The following is a 22,717-nucleotide window of genomic DNA, read 5'->3' on the forward strand; positions in this document are numbered from 1 at the left end:
ATCTGGGAAAAAAGTTGATTTGTTTCTCAATTTAGTAGTAGTAATTTAAAACCCTCCTCTTCTACCAACTATAATGCTTTTCTGTTACAATTTACTATGCAGGGCTAAGGTGGAGGTTGAACTAGCTCCACCTCCCCATTACAGGTGGTGGAACTCAGTTTGACCCCATTCCCCCACCAAACACACTTTAACCCCTGTGTACAGTGCTTTAAGTTAAACTGCACTTTGTTTAAAATGAACCTCACTGATTATATTTACCAGGATGCACAATTCTATAGGCTGCGTTTAGATGTTATCTGTAGGACAATTTGCAGATGGTTAAATTACTGCAATATCTAATCTTGTGAGTGAAATATATTTTCTCACAAACATGTACTGTAACTACTGTAGGTTTAGAATCACTTTAATAATGTGAACATAGTAGACTGGCATGACATCTGTCTGGGAGCTACTGAGGCTGGTTTATGGCTGAGAAACTGTTAACTTTAACAGCCACAATTACATAAGAGTGCCTCAGCATTTATATAGATGATGGCAGAGAGTTTCCTCCACTACAACTATTTGCTGACAATATGGTCACCACCTGGAAATGGCTGCTTGCAAACAGAAATTATTTTATCATTTTTCTGGTCCCACTCTTCCTCCTCCCACTGCCTTTGGTAGTGCCGGGAACAGTAAGTACTTTTTATTTTTAATAGGAAAAATGATAATTACTATTACTATTTAGAAGTGTGTTAAAACAGGTGCTTAGTAATCACGGCCAGCTAACTTTGCAGGACAGTGAACAAATATACAGTATGTACTGTAAGCTTATATCCAGTTATACACATTGCAAATCAGCCTAGTATTCACAACATAGAGAAAAACGTATTGTAGAAATGCTGAAAACGAGAAGTCTACATTAACACAGTGTAACATTTTGTGTTATTTAAATAACATTGCTTTCAGATGCCAGATCAGCCTGTCTTGGCTGATTTATATACATTTTATAGAAAACACTTCACAAAAAGCATAATTTGTATAGCGACACTCTTTTGCTATGTTTAAAGTGTCAGAATTATCAATTATCTTTTAGAGATGAGAATTTTTGATTTCTCTGAAAATTGAACACTTTTGGGGTTCCATATCAAACTGATATGTTAAGTTCAGACTTTGGACGTAAAAACAGAATCTTGCCTGTTTTGGATTACATATAAATTCCTCTCTCGGAATATCAAGGGCCAAATGTAGTAAAATGCGATATTTTGGTAATGTGCATTTTTTGGGTAAAAAACTGCCAAATTTGCATGTTTATAGCAAATCGCACATGTAATAGTGTGCAAGTTGTGGTAAAAATCGCACATTTTGGCCTGTCTAAAAATTTGAACATTACAAATCACATCCAGATGTTGTTTTCTCATAGAAAATATCAAAATTAAATCCCTAACCCTAACACTTCAGAGCTGCAGAGAGAAGCCCATAGACTTATATGGGGTACAGCCAGCTAAAGCTGGCATTACCCTCCACAGCGGAGTCCCACCAGAGTGGCCTTTAGTGCATCAAAAATTGTGAGGTTTTTACTGGATTTCTACTTTAGTACATCTCTCTTTCTTCTGTCCCCTAAGTGGCATTGTAGTGACAATTGTGTAGTCGGACACGTTCAAAATTTTGCTACAGGGCCCACAAAGTTTTAGTTACTACCCTGGTAGAGAGTGCTTCCAATGGAACGTCACTCCTCTGCTATAATGTCAGTCCTATCTGAATTCTATGGGCTGCAATTAATGCAGTCCATATAAGCTGTTTATAAGCATTGGTCTTAAGCCCCTCCTTCTGACCTAAAGCCTGCACTCTGCCCCCAGACCTAAGCTCCACCTCCCTGCCATGTCAGCCATCAATACACAAAAGGTCAGGGAGGGAAGTACTGCAGACCACCCACCAAGACAGATAACAAGTTTTGGATCTGCATTAACTTTGTGTTTTGGTGTTTCCAAAACTGCCTTCATGGGTTTTGATTTTGGATCTGTAATTTTCAAAAAAAAATTCTAAAGATAAAACAGGAAAAAACACATAATTTGGCCTTTTTTTTAATCCTACAGTATTATTAATCTCAAGAACATTAATTCACAGTCATGTCCGATCTAATTTGATCGCCTCACAGCTCATAATATTGTTTTCATCAAGTTTAGGCAAAAGTTTGTAGTGAGCTATTGACAGCAGTTAGCGGCACAAACATGTACAAGTTCAACTTGGTACATCTAGGAAACAGAGTGTCACTGCAATCACAGACAGAATGGCTGCTTAATAAACAATAGGACTCCATAGATCCAAGACTGTTTGATGCCCCTTTCCCCCTGCAGGTCTTAAACGGTATATTGCCATTTTTTCCCCCTTTCTAAACGTTTAAGGCTGCAGTGGGAAAGCACCAGAGTTGATTTACCAGTTAAAGTTAACCGGTATTTCAACACGTTTAAAAAGCAGAGTCCTACACGTTTCAGAGACGTTTTTTAGGCAGTGGGAATGGCTCTGAAACGGTATTTAGCGTTTCAATCAGGAACCGCGAAAGTCGACTCCTGATTGGCCGCTAGTGGAACTATAAGACCCAGCGGGCCCTTTAATGTCCCGCATGCTGGGACTTGTGGTTCTCCAAGTCCCAGCATGCGGGGGAGGCTTGCTGGGACTCATAGTTCCACGGTATAAGACAATAGTTTTTGATCTATTTTTTTACACAAAGATCAGCTCGATGCCCACAGCCCAGGGGCATCGAGGACAGTCCTGGAGGGGGGAAGGGGCTCCCCCAGGACCCCTGGCCAGGCTGACTGGTCGGTAGGGTTAATGCTTTGGCCGCGGGACCTTATATAATAAGTGTCCCCCGGCTGTGGCATTACCCTGCTGGCTGGTTGTGCCTGGGGCTGGTTCTTAAAAATACGGGGGACCCCTACTCATTTTGTCCCCTGTATTTTGGGAACCAGCCCCAGACCTGGAGCCTGGGGCTGGTTTTAAAATATCAGCGAAGCCCTATTTGTCGGGTTTCCTGATTTTTTAATACCAGTCCCAGCTCTTTCATATTTTTTATGGGTTAACGGGTTTTTAAACGGCAGTGTGAATGTGCCAAAATGGCTATTAAACGGTAATTTACCGTTTAAAATCTGCAGTGGGAAAGGGTCTTTATGGCTCTTGCCGTTTAAAAACCCGTTTAAAAATAACGGGTAATGACCCGTTTCAGCAGTGGGAAAGCAGCATGAACTAGCTCAAAACCCAAAGGGCAGTCCATGGCATTGGAGGTGGTGTACATTGTGAAAGGAAGATAAAATAATGATAGATTGGTTGATTATTTGAAAAGAAAATTGAGATGTGGACTATATCGACCTTATGTTTTGCATCCCCTGGTCATCCCATATATAGTGGGTGGGAGGGCCCTGTGGCCCTGTGACCAATCCATGCTTTTTCCCATTTTAGGGCTGAGGCCAGCCAACCTTCCCTCAATGATTTAAAATAAAAATGAAAAGACACGACAAGTTAGCATTGAAAAAGTTTGGTTTATTTTCTAAAATATTTTTTCAAAAAGTTATATTCAGTGCTCAAGCATACATAGCAGTGGTGTTTTTTTTTAAGGTAGCGCTCCCCACTGGGCAAGTTTTTTTGGGGGAGTGCTACCTTAATAAAACCCACCATGCTCTTTCCCTGGGCCTGGCATCGCTGCTGGACACTATGCCAGCCGCTGCCCAGCCCTGCCCCATGGCCCTGCCCCACGGCCCTGCACCCGGCGTCCCGGCATGTCAGTAGCCGGCGCCGGAGACTTTGATAGAAAAGCTGGAGGGGAGGGGGGAAGAGGAGGGAGGAGGAGGCGCGGCAGAGGAGAGTAAGCTGGGCGGCACTGAAGCTGCCTGAGTTCAGCAGCGCTGCCCGGCTCTAAACTGTTGTATAGATGGATTTGGTTATGGTGCTGTGATCACTAGGTTTGTGGGAGCAGCTTAACTGAGTAGTCAAATCTCAGAGAATAGGTAATTAAACAGAATAATGTCAGGCGCTCACCTGGTGTAAAATTATAAATGCAGAAGGATATATAAATGAGTTAGGATGCTGTATGGTATAAGACAATTCATTCATTAATGAGATACAAATAAATTGAAATGTCATAAATGTACATATAAAGTCAGTGACCTGGAAATATTGACAGGTCGGTTCAGATTAGTCAATATGCAATGAGCACTGGTGGGAATGAGGGTGTCAGCAGACCCCTTTTAACCATAAACCTCCTATGGTTTATGTCTCATGGCATGTGTCTTGAATGGGATTGGGGGAAATAACCGGGTGTTTCACTAGCAATGAGCCCTTACGGGAATAAGGGTGTAAACAGACCCCTTTTAACCATAAACCTCCTATGGTTTATGTCTCATGCAAGTGTTACGAACGGATGGAGGCAGTGGGTACTGAAGGGTTAAAAGTGAGTGAACTGCTGGAGTTCTCCTTAGTGTTTATAGGGTTTGGGGGGTCTCTGATGTAATAAAGGTTCGGCAAGGAGTGGCATCCCACTCACTTGTTTCTTACCCTGTCTTAGTTGCAGAGGTGCTTGTGGTGCTTGCGGTGTTGCTGTGCGTTTGTCCCGGCCAGGACTTAGTTCAGTGCTCGATGCAGCAGTGCAAGCGGTGGACAGTGCGGCTGACTGGGAAAGATCAGTCCACCGCTGGCTGTCTGCCCAGCTCCACAGACCTGGCGTCTGGAGCGTCACTTCCGGGTAGCGGTAATCGCAAAATGCCGCTGTTCCCGGAATGACTTCACAGGGGGTCTGTGCGCTCAACTCAGCGGGGAGGAGACTAGGCCGTGTCCATGAAGATAGCAGTGGGTGTGTGGGTGTCCAATGCGTTTCGGCCTCTAGTAGCCTTTGTCCTAAGAACAGCAGCATCTTGCGATTACCGCTACCCGGAAGTGATGCTCCAGACGCCAGGTCTGTGGAGCTGGGCAGACAGCCAGCGGTGGACTGAACTTTCCAATCAGTTGTTTTTAGGCCAATAGGTTGCACTGAGGTAGCTGGATGACTATGCTTAGTGACACAAGGGGCTGGCACAAACACGTGGCCCATCTAGGAGTGGGACTGCAGCAGCAGACGTGATGGCAGTTTAAAAGCCTAGGCCCCAAAGAGCCCATAATGTAAAAAAAAGAGGTACAAGATGGAATTGTCCTTGGGACCTCCCACCCACCATTATGTTGCGTAAATAGCAAATGCAAACTTTAACAAACCAATCATTTCAGCGACAGGGTCTGCCACATGACTGTGGCTGAAATGATTGGTTTGTTTAGGCCCCACAAAAAAAGAAGCAATTAATCTCTCCCTGTACAAATCAGCTCTATAGAGTCAATAGTACGTACATCCTCATCCTAACAGATTATTAATTTGTCCCTGCTGGAACCATCATTACAGGTCCCTCTTTAATCACTAGAAGCATAATTCAATTTGACGAACTTCATCTTCTCCACATGTTGTGAAATCAACCTCCTATGCCGGTTGCTGACCAGGCTCCCAGCTGCACTAAAAACTCTTTCAGAGTACACACTGGAGAGGCAGTATGTACAGGGGCCTCCAAACTGCCTTTTTTCCTGCCAGTACAGTTACAGACTGTCTGACATGTCTACTTGGTTGCTCTCCCCAAAGTAATCCTCCACAATTTTTTCAATGGTGACAGCATCATATGCAGTGACAGTAGACATGTCAGCAATTGTTACCAGGTCCTTCAGTTCGGACCAGATGTCCAAATTTGCTCCTGCCTGCCCTGCATTACCACCACCTGGTCGGCTAGAAAATTTAAGCTGTTTCCTCATAGACATAGGTGTGGGAGAAAATTAAGTAGGAGTTTTTGCCACGTCACGGTCCGCTTCAGATGACAATCTCCTGACCAGCAGGTCCTCACACCGCTGTAGACCTGTGTCCACCAAAAAACAGACACAATGCTCTTTAAATAAAGATTTTAATAGACTGACCACCCTCATATCCTGGCAAAGCGTATGAAGGGCTTCATCCACAAAAGCTACATGCTTTGCGGAAAACTTTAGCTCCTCCTTCATTTTCTCCAGCTGCTCATTCAACAGCCTGATCAGGGAAATGACCTGACAAGCTGGCAGTGTCGGAATTGACTTCACATGTGGCAAGTTCGATGGGCTGGAGAACCTTGCACAACACAGAAAAGCGTCTCCACTGCGTTTGAGTCAGGTGCATCCCTGCTATTTTGCCTATATTGTAGGTGGCTGTGTAGGCTTGAATGGCCTATTGATGCTCCTATATATGAAGCAGTATATAGAGAGTGTAGTTCCAGTGCATCACAACCTCTTGCTTGAGGTAATGGCAGTTCAGGTTCAGGAGTTTTTGATGGTGCTCCAGTCTTTGGCAGGCGAAAGTGTCCCGCAACTTTGTGGGATACCGCGAGCATCTACTGTCACAGTCATATAATCCTTAGTTTGCCCTGAACCACTTGACCGCATTTTTCAGGGCACTGAGGACACTTTTTCAGACATCTCTGTACATCCTGGGTATCGCCTTATGAACGCTGACGTACTTCGTCCTCATCGCAAATGACTGTTGTACGGTCAATTGCTCAGTGAAAGAAGTAGCGATGTTGTGACTTCCCCTCTGGGATGATGAACGACTCCCAGCAGCAACAGCAGCAGCAGCAGTAGGCGTATCGCTGCAGGATTCTCTGGAGGAATTCCGGATAGAAGAGGAGTCAGTCATACCAGTGACATGGCCTGCAGGACTCGAGGACGAACTTGACCAGGAGTGACCTGCTGGTGTGGTTTTCAGATGCTTGTATACAACAGGGTCAAGGGATCGAGGTGTCCCCGGACTGCTTATGGTCCTAGCCACAGTTTCTGAACTAAACAGTGACTTATGAATGAACTTCAGGTGACAAATAAGCAAGCATTTCCCTAGTTGGCCAAAGGCCTTACCCCTGCTTATTGTAGCATTACATAAGCTACATATGGCAAGACAATTGTTGTCTGGATCTGTATAAAAATAATTCCAAAACAAAGATGTGGATTTTTTGGTCTTCTGCCCAGGCATGGCGACGGCCTTTTGCATCCCACGGACAATAACTGTCTCGCCTAGTGCCTCATTTAAGCAAACCCTATCACCATCAGCAGTATCATCCTCGTCAACTTCCTCCTCAACGCCAGCTACATCAATATCCTCTTCTTGGTGTACAACATTGACACCTTCAATCTCAAAATCAGGAATTGGACTGTGGGTGATCCTTCCAGCATATGCAGAGGGCGTGCAAATGGTGGAAAGAGCCACCTCTTCCCATATAGTGATGGGAAGGTCAGGCATCGCAACCACCAACACCCTTGGACTCTCCTTGGGGATTTACGATACCATGTCTTTAAAAGGCACAGTTGTTTGCTATGTTTTTGATGACAGCTTAACTCTTAAATTTTCTAGTGGGAGGAGGAGGGCTTAGATCAGGCATATCATCCAGCTGTTGTGCAACTACAAGTCCCATCATGCCTTGTCACAGTTTTGCTATTAGGGAATTCTAAAACTATGGCAAGGCATGCTGAGATGTGTAGTTGCACAACAGCTGGAGGGCCACAGTTTGGACAGGCCGGGCTTAGATTGTCATGTGAAGCTGGAAGACTAGTCATGAACATAGGCCATGGCCTTAGCCGTTCCTTGCCACTCCGTGTCGTAAATGGCATATTGGCAAGATTACGTTTCTCCTCAAACGATTTACAGCTATTTTTTTTCTTTGTGTTACTGAACTTTGGCATTTTGGATTTTATATGCCCTCTACATTGACATTGGGCATCTGCCTTGGCAGACGATGTTGCTGGCATTTCATTTTCTATGACATGACTAGTGGAGGAAGTGGTGTGTATTCTTTCACAATTTTATCCTCCAAATTATTTATATATATATTATAAGGAGAGGGTACCACACACACATGGCAAAGCCTGAAAAAATTACATTTTACATCTGTCCCCCTGCAGTGCACATGGTTTTGTCCATCTAAGAAGGATTTTGTCAGAAAGAATGAACTAGAATAAGGCCCTTAGTTCTACAGGAGCTGATCTCAGTAAATAAACCCCAAAATGTCAAGTTGCTGAAAATAAAGAAGGCTCTGCTTGACCTTAGCTTACTTTTACGAGGTTACCCTGTGTATTATTTCTTGATAGGGTCCATCCAGTCATGAGCAAACCTATAAAACTCATTAAATAATGCTGTGGTGAAGGAATTTATGAGAAGACAATTGTAGATCAATTAAGTTTTACAATGATGGAAGACAAATAAAATAAATCATTGATGTATTATTGCGGAGGTGCATATGAACTAAGGAATTGTATAGAGCCATTGTAAATGATGAAAGTCCATACAGTTACAATGCCGCCCATCAGTAACAATGCAACTAGAAACAAACTGAATTTTGTTTTTGATTTTTAATGTGTAGTAGGGAAATCTTCACTTTGCAAAGTAAAAACGAAAAATTATACTGTAGCTTTTTTTTCACACAGCCATTTTATTCTCATGTCCTGTTTCCTTTATTACAGCAGTTTTGAAACTGTGGATTACAACCCCAAATGGGGTCCCAACAATATCAGCATGAGGTCCTGTTGACCTTCAGGCTAATAACTCATGTGATCTCTTAGCCAGTGATCAAAAAGAGTCTGAAAAATCAGTTGAATTGTCTGTTACTGTACTTCAGATTCTTGGAATCGCTGGCTTAGACATCCAATGAGTGATCAGGTAGCTCCACCAGTGCTCCCAGTGCTCTGCCTCAGTCCCTCTCCTGCCTAGCAGCAGCTGCTGCAACCACTCAACCACTGCAATCCCCCATTACCCACTGCCTCTCCATTGCGTTAGTGGTAACTTCATATGTTTTGTGCATCTGTAATGCTACTGTGCATGTGTGGTCAGCATGTGTGGCGGCTTGCTGGGGTCCTTTAATAATTCCTATTGTCTGACGGGGTCCCAGAGCAAAATAGTTTGAGAATCCCTGCTTTATTATATGACATGTCATTGTTTATTTATAACAATCTGATTTTTGTACTACAAACATAACAACGGATTAGTTGTGAGTTAAGAGCTTTGAGACCAGAGTTAGAACCTTCTGATACAAATAGTAATATTGACCCAGCGCAGTCACTACAGTCCAACTTTTTGTCTCCCCCTCACAGAAATATCTGGTGCACACACACACAGTGGCTAGCAATATATCGCCCAGCCCCAGAACAGCCGATATATCGCTCAGGGGGACATTCTAGTGTCTTGCTAAATAACAAGTTCAGCCCCATCCCAATGTTTGTGGGACTGTGCATGTGCATGGTCTTTTTTGGGCAGGTCCCCTTTGCAAACGGCTTTGGCGACTTGCATAGTCCTCGAGCCGTTTGCATGGATCAGGGTGAGCTTGGGGGCAAACAACAGCAGGGTCGGGGGTTACCCATGGGAATGCCCAGAGTTTCATGTGCGTCCCCATGAAAATGCTGGGCATTCCCATGGCTATGCGGGCGGGCCAATGTGTGCTTTGGCGGGCTCTCTGTTGCTCGGTAAGCTGCGATCTTCGCAGCTTACAAAGTCAACCAGAATCAGGCCCTCAGTGTTTACCAAATTTGAGGGTTAGGAATAGGGGTGGAGTGGATCACTTGACTGCCAGTCCAGAAGATACTGCTACAACACTGAAGCCGCTACCAGGTAAGTGAAGATGGTTCACTGCCAGGACACACAGTTTTGTCAACGTTCTAATCATGTCAACTTGCATCAGTGTCATCAAGAATGTCAAAATAGTCAATGTCAACACTCCAATCATATTGATATTCTTGTGTCATCACTACAACTGTCTACTTAGACTTTGCTAAGACCTTTGATACAGTGCCTCACATGATGTTTATATACAAAATTGGAGCTGAGTCTAGGTCTAGAAAGCAACATTTGTACTTGGGTCAAAAATTGGATGGAGAATAGGGAACAGAGAGCTGTGGTAAATGGAACATTTTTAAATTGGGATAAAGTATCACGGAACCACTCATGGTAGAGCACCGCTCTCCCTTCATAGCACAACACTCCTCTCAGTATAGCACCACTGAAAGAACAGCACCCCTCTCAGCACTGTACCCCTGCTCATTACAGCACACCTATCTCCCCTCAAAGTAATTCAACCCTGAAAGTTACTTACAGCACCCCTCTCACCTCACAGCTCAGTACTCCTCACAGCACTCTTCTTTGTAGAGTGCCCCTCATAGTTCAGTACCCCTCTCCTCTCACAGCAAAACATGGCTCTCCCCATCACAGCATATAACTCAGCACAGCAACCCTCTCCCCTCCCCACCAGCTTCAGAAAACTTACTTGCCAGAGGCATTGGTGTTTTGTGCCACGGGCTCTTTGAGTGGCTCCTCAGAATAGCAGTATAGTAGGTAACCAAGTGAGTCAGAGTGACATGTTTCTACTCATCCGAGTAACATTCAGTGGCAGTAGTAGCTGCACTGTTCACTTAATTCCAATTCTGTTCTTTTTTGCCCCCACAGGAAGCAAGCTGCGGCTATGTAATCATTATAATGGCTATATTCTGGTGCACAGAAGCTCTACCGCTGGCTGTCACTGCCCTCTTCCCAATGGTGCTCTTTCCTATGATGGATATTATGGATTCTACATCTGTAAGTATTTAGAAATTATTGAGTTATATGCAGTACTTCCACAACACAGTAAGGCTTAATTTTTATCTAGTTTCATATTAAATTGGCATGTATCAGTGATCCACAGGGATGTAACTGATCCCATAGGCACATTTATAATGGGCACAGGAGACACCAAACACCCTGCACCCAGGGTATATTTACCATGTGCCACCAAGCAAGTCCCTCCTCCTCCATTGTGCCCTCTTCCCAGTTACATCTTCAGGAATCTGGCACTTTGTATGTAAGAGCCTTGGCTTTCACTGGAAAGATGACACCATAGAGGCGGCCCAGGACACACCGGCCCCATTGGGTGTTAAGAATCCCCTGGCTGATTTGGTAGAAAATTACTGGATTACAAGAAAGAGGGTCCAGGGAGCCAGCATCCAACTGCACCGCAGGTTGAGATGAGGTTTTGTCTGTCACATACTGTAGCAGAAGCGTCCAAGCCTTCCCTGAAGAGCACTGGCTCACTTGCCCCGTAGGTTTTATTTAACCACATTGCATAAAGCTCTGATCAGCTCATGTTTTGAGGTTTACACGTATGGCAGCAACCGATTTCTCTCACTACAGAAACCGCAGCTCCATTTGTGAGTTCACTGTCACATGATCCTCCCAGACTATCCCTGATCATCCAGGGGTATAAAGGAAGTTCCACAGAAAATTACATTTTGTTAGAGATAAAATAATTTAATTTTTCTGTGCAAAAGTAGTGCTGTTTATTGCCTTTACTTTAAAAACATTCCCTGGTCACTGGAGAAGTCTCTATGGTTTGGGTTTTCTTTTATACCCCTTTTACCCTGCACTTTGAATCCAGGTAATTGTCATGTTGCTGACATGTCAACCCAGGTCGAGGTGAGGCGTGAAAGCACCAAAGCTCATAACCCAGGTCTACCAACCCGGCAGATCTAATGAGTTTACGGTACTTATGTAGTATCTGGGCTGCCGATTTTTTGATTGTATGCCTTAAGTTAAGGCATACAATCAGATGCGATGCGATATCGCATCGCATCGCATGCGACCATCGGATGCGATGACCCGATTTTTCCATAGGAATCAATGTTAAAATGGACTGAGTCCATTTTAACATGGAATTCAATGGGAAAAAGGGGTCCTTTTCATACCCCTACTATCCAAGTGGGCATGGAGTTGGATATAAACCTGTGGCGAGCGTAGCGCGCCACCGAGCCCGAAGCGTGGCGAGCGAAGCGAGCCCCGCGAGGGGACGGTATTCTGTGTCCCCTCGCGGGGCTCGCTACGCTCGCCACGCTTCGGGCTCGGTGGCTCGCTACGCTCGCCACAGGTTTATATCCAACTCCATGCCCACTTGGATAGTAGTGGTATGAAAAGGACCCCTTTTTCCCATTGAATTCCATGTTAAAATGGACTCAGTCCATTTTAACATTGATTCCTATGGAAAAATCGGGTCATCGCATCGCATCGCATCGCATCCGATGGTCACATGCGATGCGATGTGATGTACCCGATTTAGAAATCGGCAGCCCAGATACTACATAAGTACCGAGTTTACTTACAAAATGCCCCTAAACCGCTATGTTTGTAGGCCCCGTTAGCTTTATAATGTAATATTTATTGAACAGTATAATAATAAATAATGCTTTCATCAAATTCCTACCAAGTCCTACTAAAAACAGCTGCAGGTTTTGTGCTCAGGCTTAAGGCTCTGCTGCAAAATGTCCCCGGAAACTAGATTTAAATGCTGACAGTGATAGATATGTGTCATTTTGTGTAATGTGTACACAGTTGAGGGAAAGTACAGTTGTGGCGTGTTTTCTGAGAAACAACTTATTTTATTATCTGTTATCTGATGGAAAATGGGCCAAAGCTGTATAGTACAGCATCCAGAAGACTCGCTTACACGTAATACCGAGATATATATATATATATATATATATATATATATATATATATATATATAAACAGTATATGTATATATATATATATATATATATATATATATATATATATATACACAGTGAGGGTCACAAGGTGGCACACAACTTGTTTGGCTTTGATAAGTGGTGCAGGGGCCCATAAAGAATAAATAGAAACACTTGCTTCCCCACAGCAGAGGGAAGAAACGAGCCAGCACACACCGCAGTTAGAATAAACAAAGTGTATTGAGATATACGTTACATATCACAGCAAGTGGTATACAGCGGCTGACCCAACAGCCGTTTCGACTGGCAGCCAGCCAGTCTTCTTCAGGGGTACCAACAGAAGCAGCATATAGGCAGGCATTAAATACCTGTTCAAAAAGGCGCCAAGTCCGCCCCATTCAGGAGAGTAATGCGCTGTCACTCAGCACCACGCTGAGTGTGTGCGCGCGGCTCTCTGTGTGTATGTGTAGCGCGTCACGGGGGTTCCCCTGAGCGCTCAGCCAATGAGGCTGCTCTGTTGCGCTGTCATGGTGTGCTGTGTAAACACAGTGACGGTGCCGGTAGTAGTGGGATCGGAAGGACTTCAAGTGGAATCGGAAAGACTTCAAGATGATCGTGGGGGCTAAGGTGGGCGTCATTAACGCTTGCACGTCTGGCCATACCGATGATAGTGCAGCCAATGTATTTTGCATCAGTACATATATCCCAGCTAACTCTGCCATTCCTTGAATCCTTATTGGGCAACCTGCCGTTCTTTCCTGCCAAAGCGGGAACTCTGAGCCCAGAATCCACGCCCCACCACCAACCTAAAGCAGCTCAGCTACAACCAGAAACAGATTCTCCAGGAAGATAAACAATCCATCCCTAACCAAACGCACTCCATAAGGCCGGAAGAGATGATGGCACTTAAACCTAATCCTAACATGGGGAACAACCACCAGCAGCCAGAAGCCACCGTGCCACAGCCGAATTAAGCTTCTTCCGAGCCTCATCAATCGCTTTGTAAACATGGGGGAACGGGGAACGGGACAATGTACCTATGCACTAATACCCACCAATAAATATTTTCTGGATAAGTACCAACAATAGAATATCCACGATATGAGAATAAGTGTCTGGTGAACTGTGTGGAGGTGCTCCCCTGAGAGTAAGGTAGAGTCAAACAAGGAAAGAGAAAGTACTTTCTTTGTTTGGAGGCAGACTTTAATTAAAACTTAACGTTTAATTATCAATCATAAAAAAGTGATTCTGACATGACATAAGACATACATGACACACGTAACATATACACACGAAAAAAATCCCGAGCTCCTCTCCAACAGAGACGGGGAACAATAAATGGTACTTATGTATTTGCCGGGCGCCCACTAAGCATGCGATTTTATAGGGTGTGATGCCATTTAATTTACTATACACTTGTATGACAAACAATGGGATTTAGTCACCCTCCACTATCCACGCCACCCCGAAGCGTGGCGAGCGCAGCGTGCCCCGCAAGGGGTGATGGAACTCGTCCTACCGACCTTTTCATACCCCCACTATCCACGTCGGCGTGGAGCTGATTTTATATAGTGTGGCGAGCCCGAAGCGTGGTGAGCGCAACTGGGCTAGTGAGGGGACGCAAATTACGTTACATGTATTTTGCTGCGCTTGCCACGCTTCAGGCTCCAAATCAACTCCACACCGACGTGGATAGTGGGGGTATGAAAAGGTCGGGAGGATGTGTTCCGCTGTGCTCGCCACGCTTCGGGATGGCGTGGATAGTGGGGGGTGCCTAAATGCCTTTGTATGTCATACAAATGTATAGTAGATTAAATGGCATCGCACCCTATAAAATCGCATGCGATTTTATGTGTGGTGTGATCCGATGTGATGCGATCTCATCACACCACCCAATGCCAGAGAGCAGTGAATAAATTACATACGAAAATCGCATCGCATGCGATCGCATCGCATGCAAATACATAAGTACCCAATAAATGACCATACCAAGGTGCATGAAGGCCATGCAGCAGTAATGGCAGCAAGATCACTCAAGATCAAGGCCCTCAGCTCAAGTGGGAACATTTTCCCGAGATCGTTGCCACCCAGATGAAGCACTAAGACTTCGGGAAACCCGTACCTGCAGGACTGGCCAATGCCATCTCACCCTGTGGCCTGGCCTCCCCACGTTCCAAGCTGGGCCTATATTCATTCCTTGCCCGGGACCCGCTGCCTGCCACTCCACTCTGGTGCACCCCAGCAACCAACACAATTCCCAGCCCCACGAGCTGTGGCCCACCCCCTGGATCTCCCAGACCTGGTGCTGGAGCTGGAAGCAGGCCCCACGGCAGGAGGCTCCAAGGCCTCACCTGCCGCAGCCTGTCACTGCCCAGACACACCACGTGTGCTGACCGGGGATTGGGTCGGCGACAAAGCATCACCGCTGGCACGCCCCGCAGACCGCCATCCTCATGACATCACCCGCCCCACCACGTTCCGGGCAGCACCATGAAAGCCGCCACAGCCCGCCCCGTCTGCAGACCGGGGTTAGTGAGCCTGGGGGACCTGGGGGATGCCACGGCAGCATCCTCAGCAGTGTTGCCCTCACCGACCTCTGCCGTGAAATGAGTGGGCGGCTGGGTGGAACGCTGTGGACTGGGGGAGGGATAAGCCTTTGTGAGCGGCATGCTGTATGGGGCAACAGGTCTGGCAAAGTGCAGCAAGTTCCTACCTGAGGTCAGAGCGCAGGGAAGCAGGTCCACTCAGATCAAAACCTTCAGGAAAGAGAGGAAGACTCCTCCCCTTCCTGTACTGATATCCCAGCTAACCCTGACATTCCTTGAATCCTTATTGGGCAACCGAGTCACATGCTTTCCAAGGTACACACAGCCTTAGATGTTTAACCCACTTCCTTCCTATTGCAGACATTACGTTAAGCATTAACATTTTTGGTCATTGTATACACTGTGCGGATAATTCATATGAACAAAATTACCAAAAGTTTGGCCTTGATTCTAATTACATTGGTCCCGGCTTGTTCGCTCAGAGGCCCGATGTTTAAACTCTGCACATGCATATATTCTCATTTGCACATGTGCAGGGCTTTTGTGCTGGCATCTTTGGCGATTTGAATAGTCGGCATGGAGCTCAAAATGGGGGGATCGGATGGAGGCAGGCTGGGGGAGATTGCATGCGTACCCATGAAAACGCTTGGTGTTGCCCGGAGAAACACCGGGCGTCACCATGCGAATGCAGGTGGGCACCTGCCTGACAGGGGTGGGTGGCTGACATCACAGGACGTCAACCACTTACCCAGTTTTTGGACCCAGACACCGCAAGTCAGGCCAGACTGACTTAGATTTGTGAGCAGGGTAGAAATAATTCGATGGTCGCCAACCGTCAAATGATTTTGGCCCCGCATGCTACCCTTCGAATGGATGTTTATTCAAAATATTTTTCGTCCCCTAAACGGGTCACTTTCATTTCACATTTCAGCTCACAAGCTTGGAGGGCTGTGAATTGAAAGGTGTCTCCCTGTGGCTCAGTTGAGCACCAACTAGAACATCCGCAAGGAGAAACAATTTCCCCCCGGAAAGTTACATTTTCAAAAAGTAAAATGAGTAAAGATTCATTTAACATTGACAAAAAAAAGTTCCTCAAGGACTTTGTAAGGTGATACCGGTGGGAGTCAGAAGTGCCCTGCTTAGATTATAAAGCATGATTATAACATTCTATAAAGCAGTTTCATTAGGTGCCGGATGACGCTCCGACAGTTGGGGTTCCAACTGTCAGTACACCAACATCAGAATCATGTGGGTCCATGACCCCCATGGAGGGAAAATAGAAAATGCAACAAGAGCAGTGAGTCACCGAGCCCACAAAGGGGTTCTTTGCCCTGTCTGAGTACTGGCAGTCAGGATTCCAATGTCAGTATAATGACTGTTGGAATCCCAACTGTCAGAGCCACATACCACACCCTTTTCATCATCCCTGCAACTGTTACAAGCCACCTCTGGTGGGTCAGTATAACTGCATCCTGTCTCCTGTATGTTTTCTGTGTGCAAAACACATACAGGAGAAAGGATGCAGTTATACTGTATATGTTCTGTGTGCAGTCTCACCTGTCACATAATTAGGCCATTAGCACTCTGCCTTTGTGTCAGGCTGCCCACCCGCAGGCTGCCATTTTTATTGGGTATTGTTCCCTTTATAACCCAGCCTGCCCTAGTTTCCAGGCTGGTTTTGCTCAGGTCAAACCCTGATCCTGACTAGCCTGTGAAACCAATTCAATGTCAAATACCAGTTTAATGTAAAAATATGTTTATTACACTTGCCCAGGTCTTCTGCATCAGAGAAAACCTAAGCCTGGGGTAGCCAACCCTAGTCCTCGAGAGCTACCAACAGTGCATGTTTTGCAGGTCTCCTCACAGAATCAGAAGTGAGCTAATTAGCTCCATCTGTGGATCTTTTAAAATGTGTCAGTGATTAATGAGTGCAGCTGTGCAGCAGCTAGGTTGTCTGGAAAATGTGAACTGTTGGTACTGTAGCTCTCGAGGGCTAGTGTTGGCTACCACTGACCTAAGCCATATCTACCTTGATAACTATTATATTTTTTTCATGAGCTCATATATACTAAGGAAAAATGTAATCTTCCACTCTTTTTCTGCAAAATGATGAATTGTTTATTTGATTGTTATATACGGTACAGTAACAACTTGAATTATGTCCTTGAAGGCTAAATATTGTCTGTAGACCCTCATTCATTCAGACACTTCATTCATTTCAGGTATGCAGCCAATATCTGAAAGATACCAACATGCTCTTTGTTGGTGGACTACTTGTGGCAATATCAGTTGAAAAATGGAACTTGCACAAGCGGATAGCCCTGAGGGTTCTGCTGATTGTTGGAGTCAAACCTGCCCTGTGAGGTTCTTCCCATTTTTGTGTGATTGCCACTTGGACAGGGTATACATTTTCTTTCCCTCAATGAAACCTTTGTACCACCCTGGCATCTGCCCAGCTTATGGTGTATTCATCTTAACTGCACTATCAGCTCTTTATCCTCCATCTCATATACTTGATTTGCAATTCATACAATACACAGATCCGCCTCTTTGTTTCTGTCATGTAAGGCACCCTCCCTCCCGCTTCTTTCTCATTTCCTTCCCTCTAACCTACCCACTTTTATCCTTGCCAACTTTAACATCCCTTTTGATAACTTCTATTGTAAGCTTGCTTTCAAACTTCTCTGTATCACCTCCACCCCCATTTAATCCTGTGGACCTCTTCTCCCACACCATGTTGTACACTCTCATTAATTCACATTCTCTGATATCAGATATCAGACTCTCATCCCCTCCTTGATACACAATGGCGGTGCATGGTTTCTAAACACTCTAGGTAAAGCTAAACAATACCACCCCCTTTTCCCCCAAAACCCTCTACCCAGCCACTCACATACATAATTGACTTCTGTCAGTGCCGGTGCCAGCCATTTCACTGCCCCAGGCAAAATGGGGGGGGTAATGTGGGCACTGCTCACCTGCTTTAGCGCCCGGTCCACCAGGGGAGGAGTGTGGAACCGCCTGGCCGCTCAATTGCTCCACGGGGGTGGGGGGTGCGCGTCGGTGTGCACTATTCATCTGCTCAATCGTGTGGGTCGGATGCCGGTGCCATTCACCTGCTCCATGGGTGGTGGGGGTGTGGCAGACCCGCCGCTCACCTGCACCAGCACCTGGTCTGGGGAGGTGGGGGGTGTTGCTGCACCCGCTCCACTGGGATGGGGGTAATGCGGGCGCTGTTGACATGCACATGCTACGCAGGGATTGCTGGTGAGTCAGGGCATGCTGGTGTAAGGATAATCTCACTTTATTCCGCCCTCCAGTGGCCGGCACCCCAGACAATTGCCTAAAGCTGCCTAGTGGTGGCGCAGCCCTGACTTCTGTATAGATATTACATTTTAGATTTCTGAACACCATAAAAAAAATAATAGTGCTAGAAACAGTAACAACATTAACCATGTCTGCTGGACCACCATGTTATTTTAATGAACTCTTGTTACGATACACCATAGTTTACAAACATGAGACCCTTAGAGTAAGAATACACGAGGTCTTCCATCACTAACAGTCATCCTCTCTTCCCATAGAGCTGGATACGCTCATCGATTCTTAAGGGACCGTCTGTATTTATACTCGAACAGTAAGGGCTTATTTAGCAAATCTGGTGATTGTAGGTAACAATATAAGAACGAATCAAGGTTCCTACTGGTTTAGACTTAATGAGAAGAATTATCTTGACAGTCAGGGCCGGTGCAAGGCACCGGAGCGCCCAAGGCGAGTCGGGGTGGGGGCGCCCCGGTGCCAGGGGGAGGGAGTGGTACCTGTGTAAAAAAAATTGCTGCCCCGGCGTCCCTGCAGTGCTGGGGCGGTCAGGGGCGTCCGTGCCGTAGGGGTACCTGCGGCGCCGTCATGTGTATAAAGCTGGCTGCGGCCGGCGGGGTCCCTGTAGTGAATAGCAAATAACTAGCGCTTCCCGCGCCGCCACGCGCATAGCACTAGTTATTTGCTATTCACTACAGGGACCCCGCCGGCCGCAGCCAGCTTTATACACATGACAGCGCCGCAGGTACCCCTACGGCACGGACACCCCTGACTGCCCCAGCACTGCAGGGACGCCGGGGCAGCAATTTTTTTACACAGTTCGCTGGGGGTGAGGGGCGAACTGCCGCCCTCCAGGTGCCGGCGCCCTAGGCAAATGCCTAGAGCTGCCTAGTGGTGGCGCCGGCCCTGTTGACAGTATAAAGGATGGGTGGATGGAGAGGGAACACCAGCATCTCAGATGTACTGGATTGCACAGTCTGAGATGGCAATAACTGTGCAGGACTTCTAACAGGTGATGCAGGTCAGGAATACAGGATTGTACGGCCAGAGATAGTGATAGCTGTGCAAGACTTCTGACAGATTATGCCAGTCAGCAATACAGGATGACACAGCCAGAGATGATATTAGTTGTGTAGAACTTCTGACAGATAATGCATGTCAGCAACACAGGACAGGGTATGAATGCATCTATTCATACCCATTCAATGTTAATTACCAGAATCCGGCAAATTTACAATCAGCCGAGTTTGACTGAATTACCATTTTTTTTACAAATGGCAAATTCAGTCAAATTTGGCTGTGCAAATGAATAAACCATCGATCAAACTTGACCATAAATGGCCATAGAGTTAAATCAGATTGTCTATTTTACTATCATTCATATGCCAAATTTTTCACTGAATTCATCTCAAAATACAAATATAACATATACAGTACCACATTTTCCATCCATATTTTGATGAAGCATGCACGGCTCTGGACCGGTCCTGGTTACAAAAATATGGGTGACAAAAAGAATCGGGGTCACCCATATTTTTATAACTAGCACCATGCTGTAATGCCACAGCCAGGAAAGACTTTTTACACAAGCTGGATCCCTGGGGGAGAGGGAACCCCCTAATAGAGGAGATGTCCCCAGCAGCCCTGGGTGGTGGGTGCCGAGCTGATATTAAATGTGTAAAATAAAAATAAAATAAAAAGTATTGGGATTGTTGGAGAACCACAAGTCCCAGCATGTGGGGTATTAATTGGCCAACAGAACCAATATCCAAATAAAACACACACCATGCATCCATAAATACTAGGTTCGGTCCACTCAGTAGTAATCCAAACAAGTATCTGTAAAAAAAAATAGTATTCTTACCTCTTCCAGTGTAGATCGCATCCTCCTCAGTCCCTGTAGGCATCCAAGGGGTTAAAATATCAAACCACAAAGATTCCATTAAATGCCATGTTATGAGATTAACATGGCAGTCTATGAATGATTCCCACCTTAGGACTCCATGTTAAAGTGTAACACAGAGTCCTGTGGTGAGAACCTGCTAATCAGCCTGACCTCAAGGTCATTTGGGGTCAACCACAACGTTGACCCTAATTGACTTTGCGGTCAGATTGATTAACCGGTTCCCAATATAAGAGTCCTTGTTAACATGGAGTCCTATGGTGGGAACTGCCCATAGACTTCCATGCTAATATTATAACATGGCATTCTATGGAGCCTCACAGAGCATATCAGGCACAGAGCTCCACAGGAGCTTTGCCCTGATTGGCTGAGGGAAGTCCCAGTGACTGATGTCACTGGGATTCTCCTAAGAATCAGGGAAGAACTGCTTAGGTAAACCACCCCAAAACCCCAACTTCCTGTACATCAAATTGTGAGGGGATTGTGATTAGATCCACTTCTGTCGCTATTTTGGCTCATGTAAGCACACTCTACAATCAATATGCATGCGCAGTCGAGTGGACTACAAATTTGCACATCAGTGATCAACTCTGAATAACCCCCTAAGACTGAATAGCTCTGGTTGTTAAAGCTTCAGCCTATATGCTTGCAGTAAGGAATGAGGTGAATCCAATGCCCTATAAAGTGATAAATGAGCACTGACACTTGCATTGTCCCTTGCTTGCTCCCTACAGGTTGCTTCTGGGGTTCATGATTGTTACAGCCTTCCTCTCCATGTGGATCAGTAATACAGCCACAACAGCCATGATGATACCAATAGCTCAGGCTGTTATGGAGCAACTTTACAGCTCTGAAAGTAAACTGGAAGAGTATTCATCTGAAACCAATAGCATGGGCAAGAGTGATGGACACCTGAATGGGAATTTGAACAAGGCCCTTGAGATGCAGGAAGAACATTTCGTAGATGCTAACTCACCCAAACAGGAGACTCCAAGTAGGTGATGAGGTCATTCATATCTGGGTCTGATTTCCATTTTGGGCAGCTTGCATGTCTATATATCCTGTGCTGTATTATATCTTCTATGTAGAGCAGAGAATATGCTTTTGTACTTCTTAATCAGTACAAAGATTATAGAGAAAATAAAATGAGAAGAAACTAGGAAACAAAACTTCAGCAACAACTACAAACACATATGAAGCATTGAAAATATGAATTAAGAAAAACCTCTATATACTGTATAAAAGCTAGACACTTTTTTTTAACATGGTCGAAAATCCCAATCTGTAAAATCTTCCATCTGACCACTATCCGTAAAGCAGATGTTCACAGGTGACGTTTTTGGTAACAGTTGTTATGGAAGGCTTCCAAGCCAGGCACACACTTAGGGTCCATGCTGTTAGGAAGAGCCCAAAGCCCCAACACAGGTATGATTGGAAATGCATCTGCAAACTCTTTATGAGAAGCCGCAGTTGCCTTACTTGTATTAATGTGAGAATCCAATTGTAAATGATGAATATCTGTGTTGTCACCGATTTCATGATGAGTGTAAAAGATCTGTGAGAAAAGCTTGTTAAGAACAATAATAGAATTTGGATTAAAAGCCCACGGCACTCCCATGACTGACTCTCACATGAGAAGGATCATTTACCAAGAATGAATATTAGGGTTTGGTTTCTTCCTATTGAAATTACACCAAGATTTATTCTCTTCACAAACCAATCAATATAAACCTGTTTCTTCCAATGGCCACAATTCAGTTGTGGCTGGCCCCACCTCCTGTAGAGGATTGCCAGACTCTACATGGGCCTCTATCACTGCACTTCATGCCCAAGTATTGACATTGATGCTAGTTCTATGCTGTAGTAAATTATATGACCCACATACAGTATAAATAGTTTAATTGTGATGTTGATCAGGTTTGTTGTCTGTGAGAACTATATCTAATTTATATCTTTGATTTTTCTGCTTTGTAGGTGTAAATGAAGTTGAAATTGAACTCGACGATGACAAATCAAAGGAAGAAAAACAAGCTCTAAGGTTACAAAAACACCTCAAACTAGTCAAGGGCATGAGCCTCTGTGTGTGCTATTCTTCCAGCATTGGCGGCATTGCAACGTTGACTGGCACCGTACCCAACCTTGTCTTGAAAGGACAAATGGACGAGTAGGTACATTTATTTTCAATCAAAGTGCAGGATCACAAAGTACTGTGCTTAGTAATCGAATGCTTATCAAGACACACCTCTTAGCTGTCCTCCCCTTACATGAATATTTATTTTTATATTGCTACAATAATGTAACATTTTACGGAATTAATAGATTATTTTAATTACGTAACTTTTCAAACTTTGCTTCAAACTATTTACACAATACTTAACAAGGTTATTGGCAGATGCCTACCGGTTTTTAGGTG

General features: G+C 45.1%; 1 protein-coding gene across 1 annotated transcript in view; it reads left to right on the plus strand.

Annotated features, from left to right (window-relative positions):
- The first annotated feature begins 572 nt into the window (after positions 1-572).
- LOC146058751 (solute carrier family 13 member 2-like) overlaps positions 573-22,717 on the plus strand; it is a 45,742-nt gene continuing 23,597 nt past the window's right edge. The window contains exons 1-5 of the mRNA XM_083170984.1: positions 573-674; positions 10,490-10,618; positions 17,306-17,442; positions 21,039-21,298; positions 22,291-22,468. Coding sequence (XP_083027110.1) covers positions 573-674; positions 10,490-10,618; positions 17,306-17,442; positions 21,039-21,298; positions 22,291-22,468 — 806 coding nt within the window. The remainder of the gene's footprint in view (positions 675-10,489; positions 10,619-17,305; positions 17,443-21,038; positions 21,299-22,290; positions 22,469-22,717) is intronic.

The sequence above is a fragment of the Crinia signifera genome, chromosome 2 (assembly GCF_055691185.1).
Source record: "Crinia signifera chromosome 2, ASM5569118v1, whole genome shotgun sequence".
In the NCBI taxonomy this organism is placed as follows: Eukaryota; Metazoa; Chordata; class Amphibia; order Anura; family Myobatrachidae; genus Crinia; species Crinia signifera.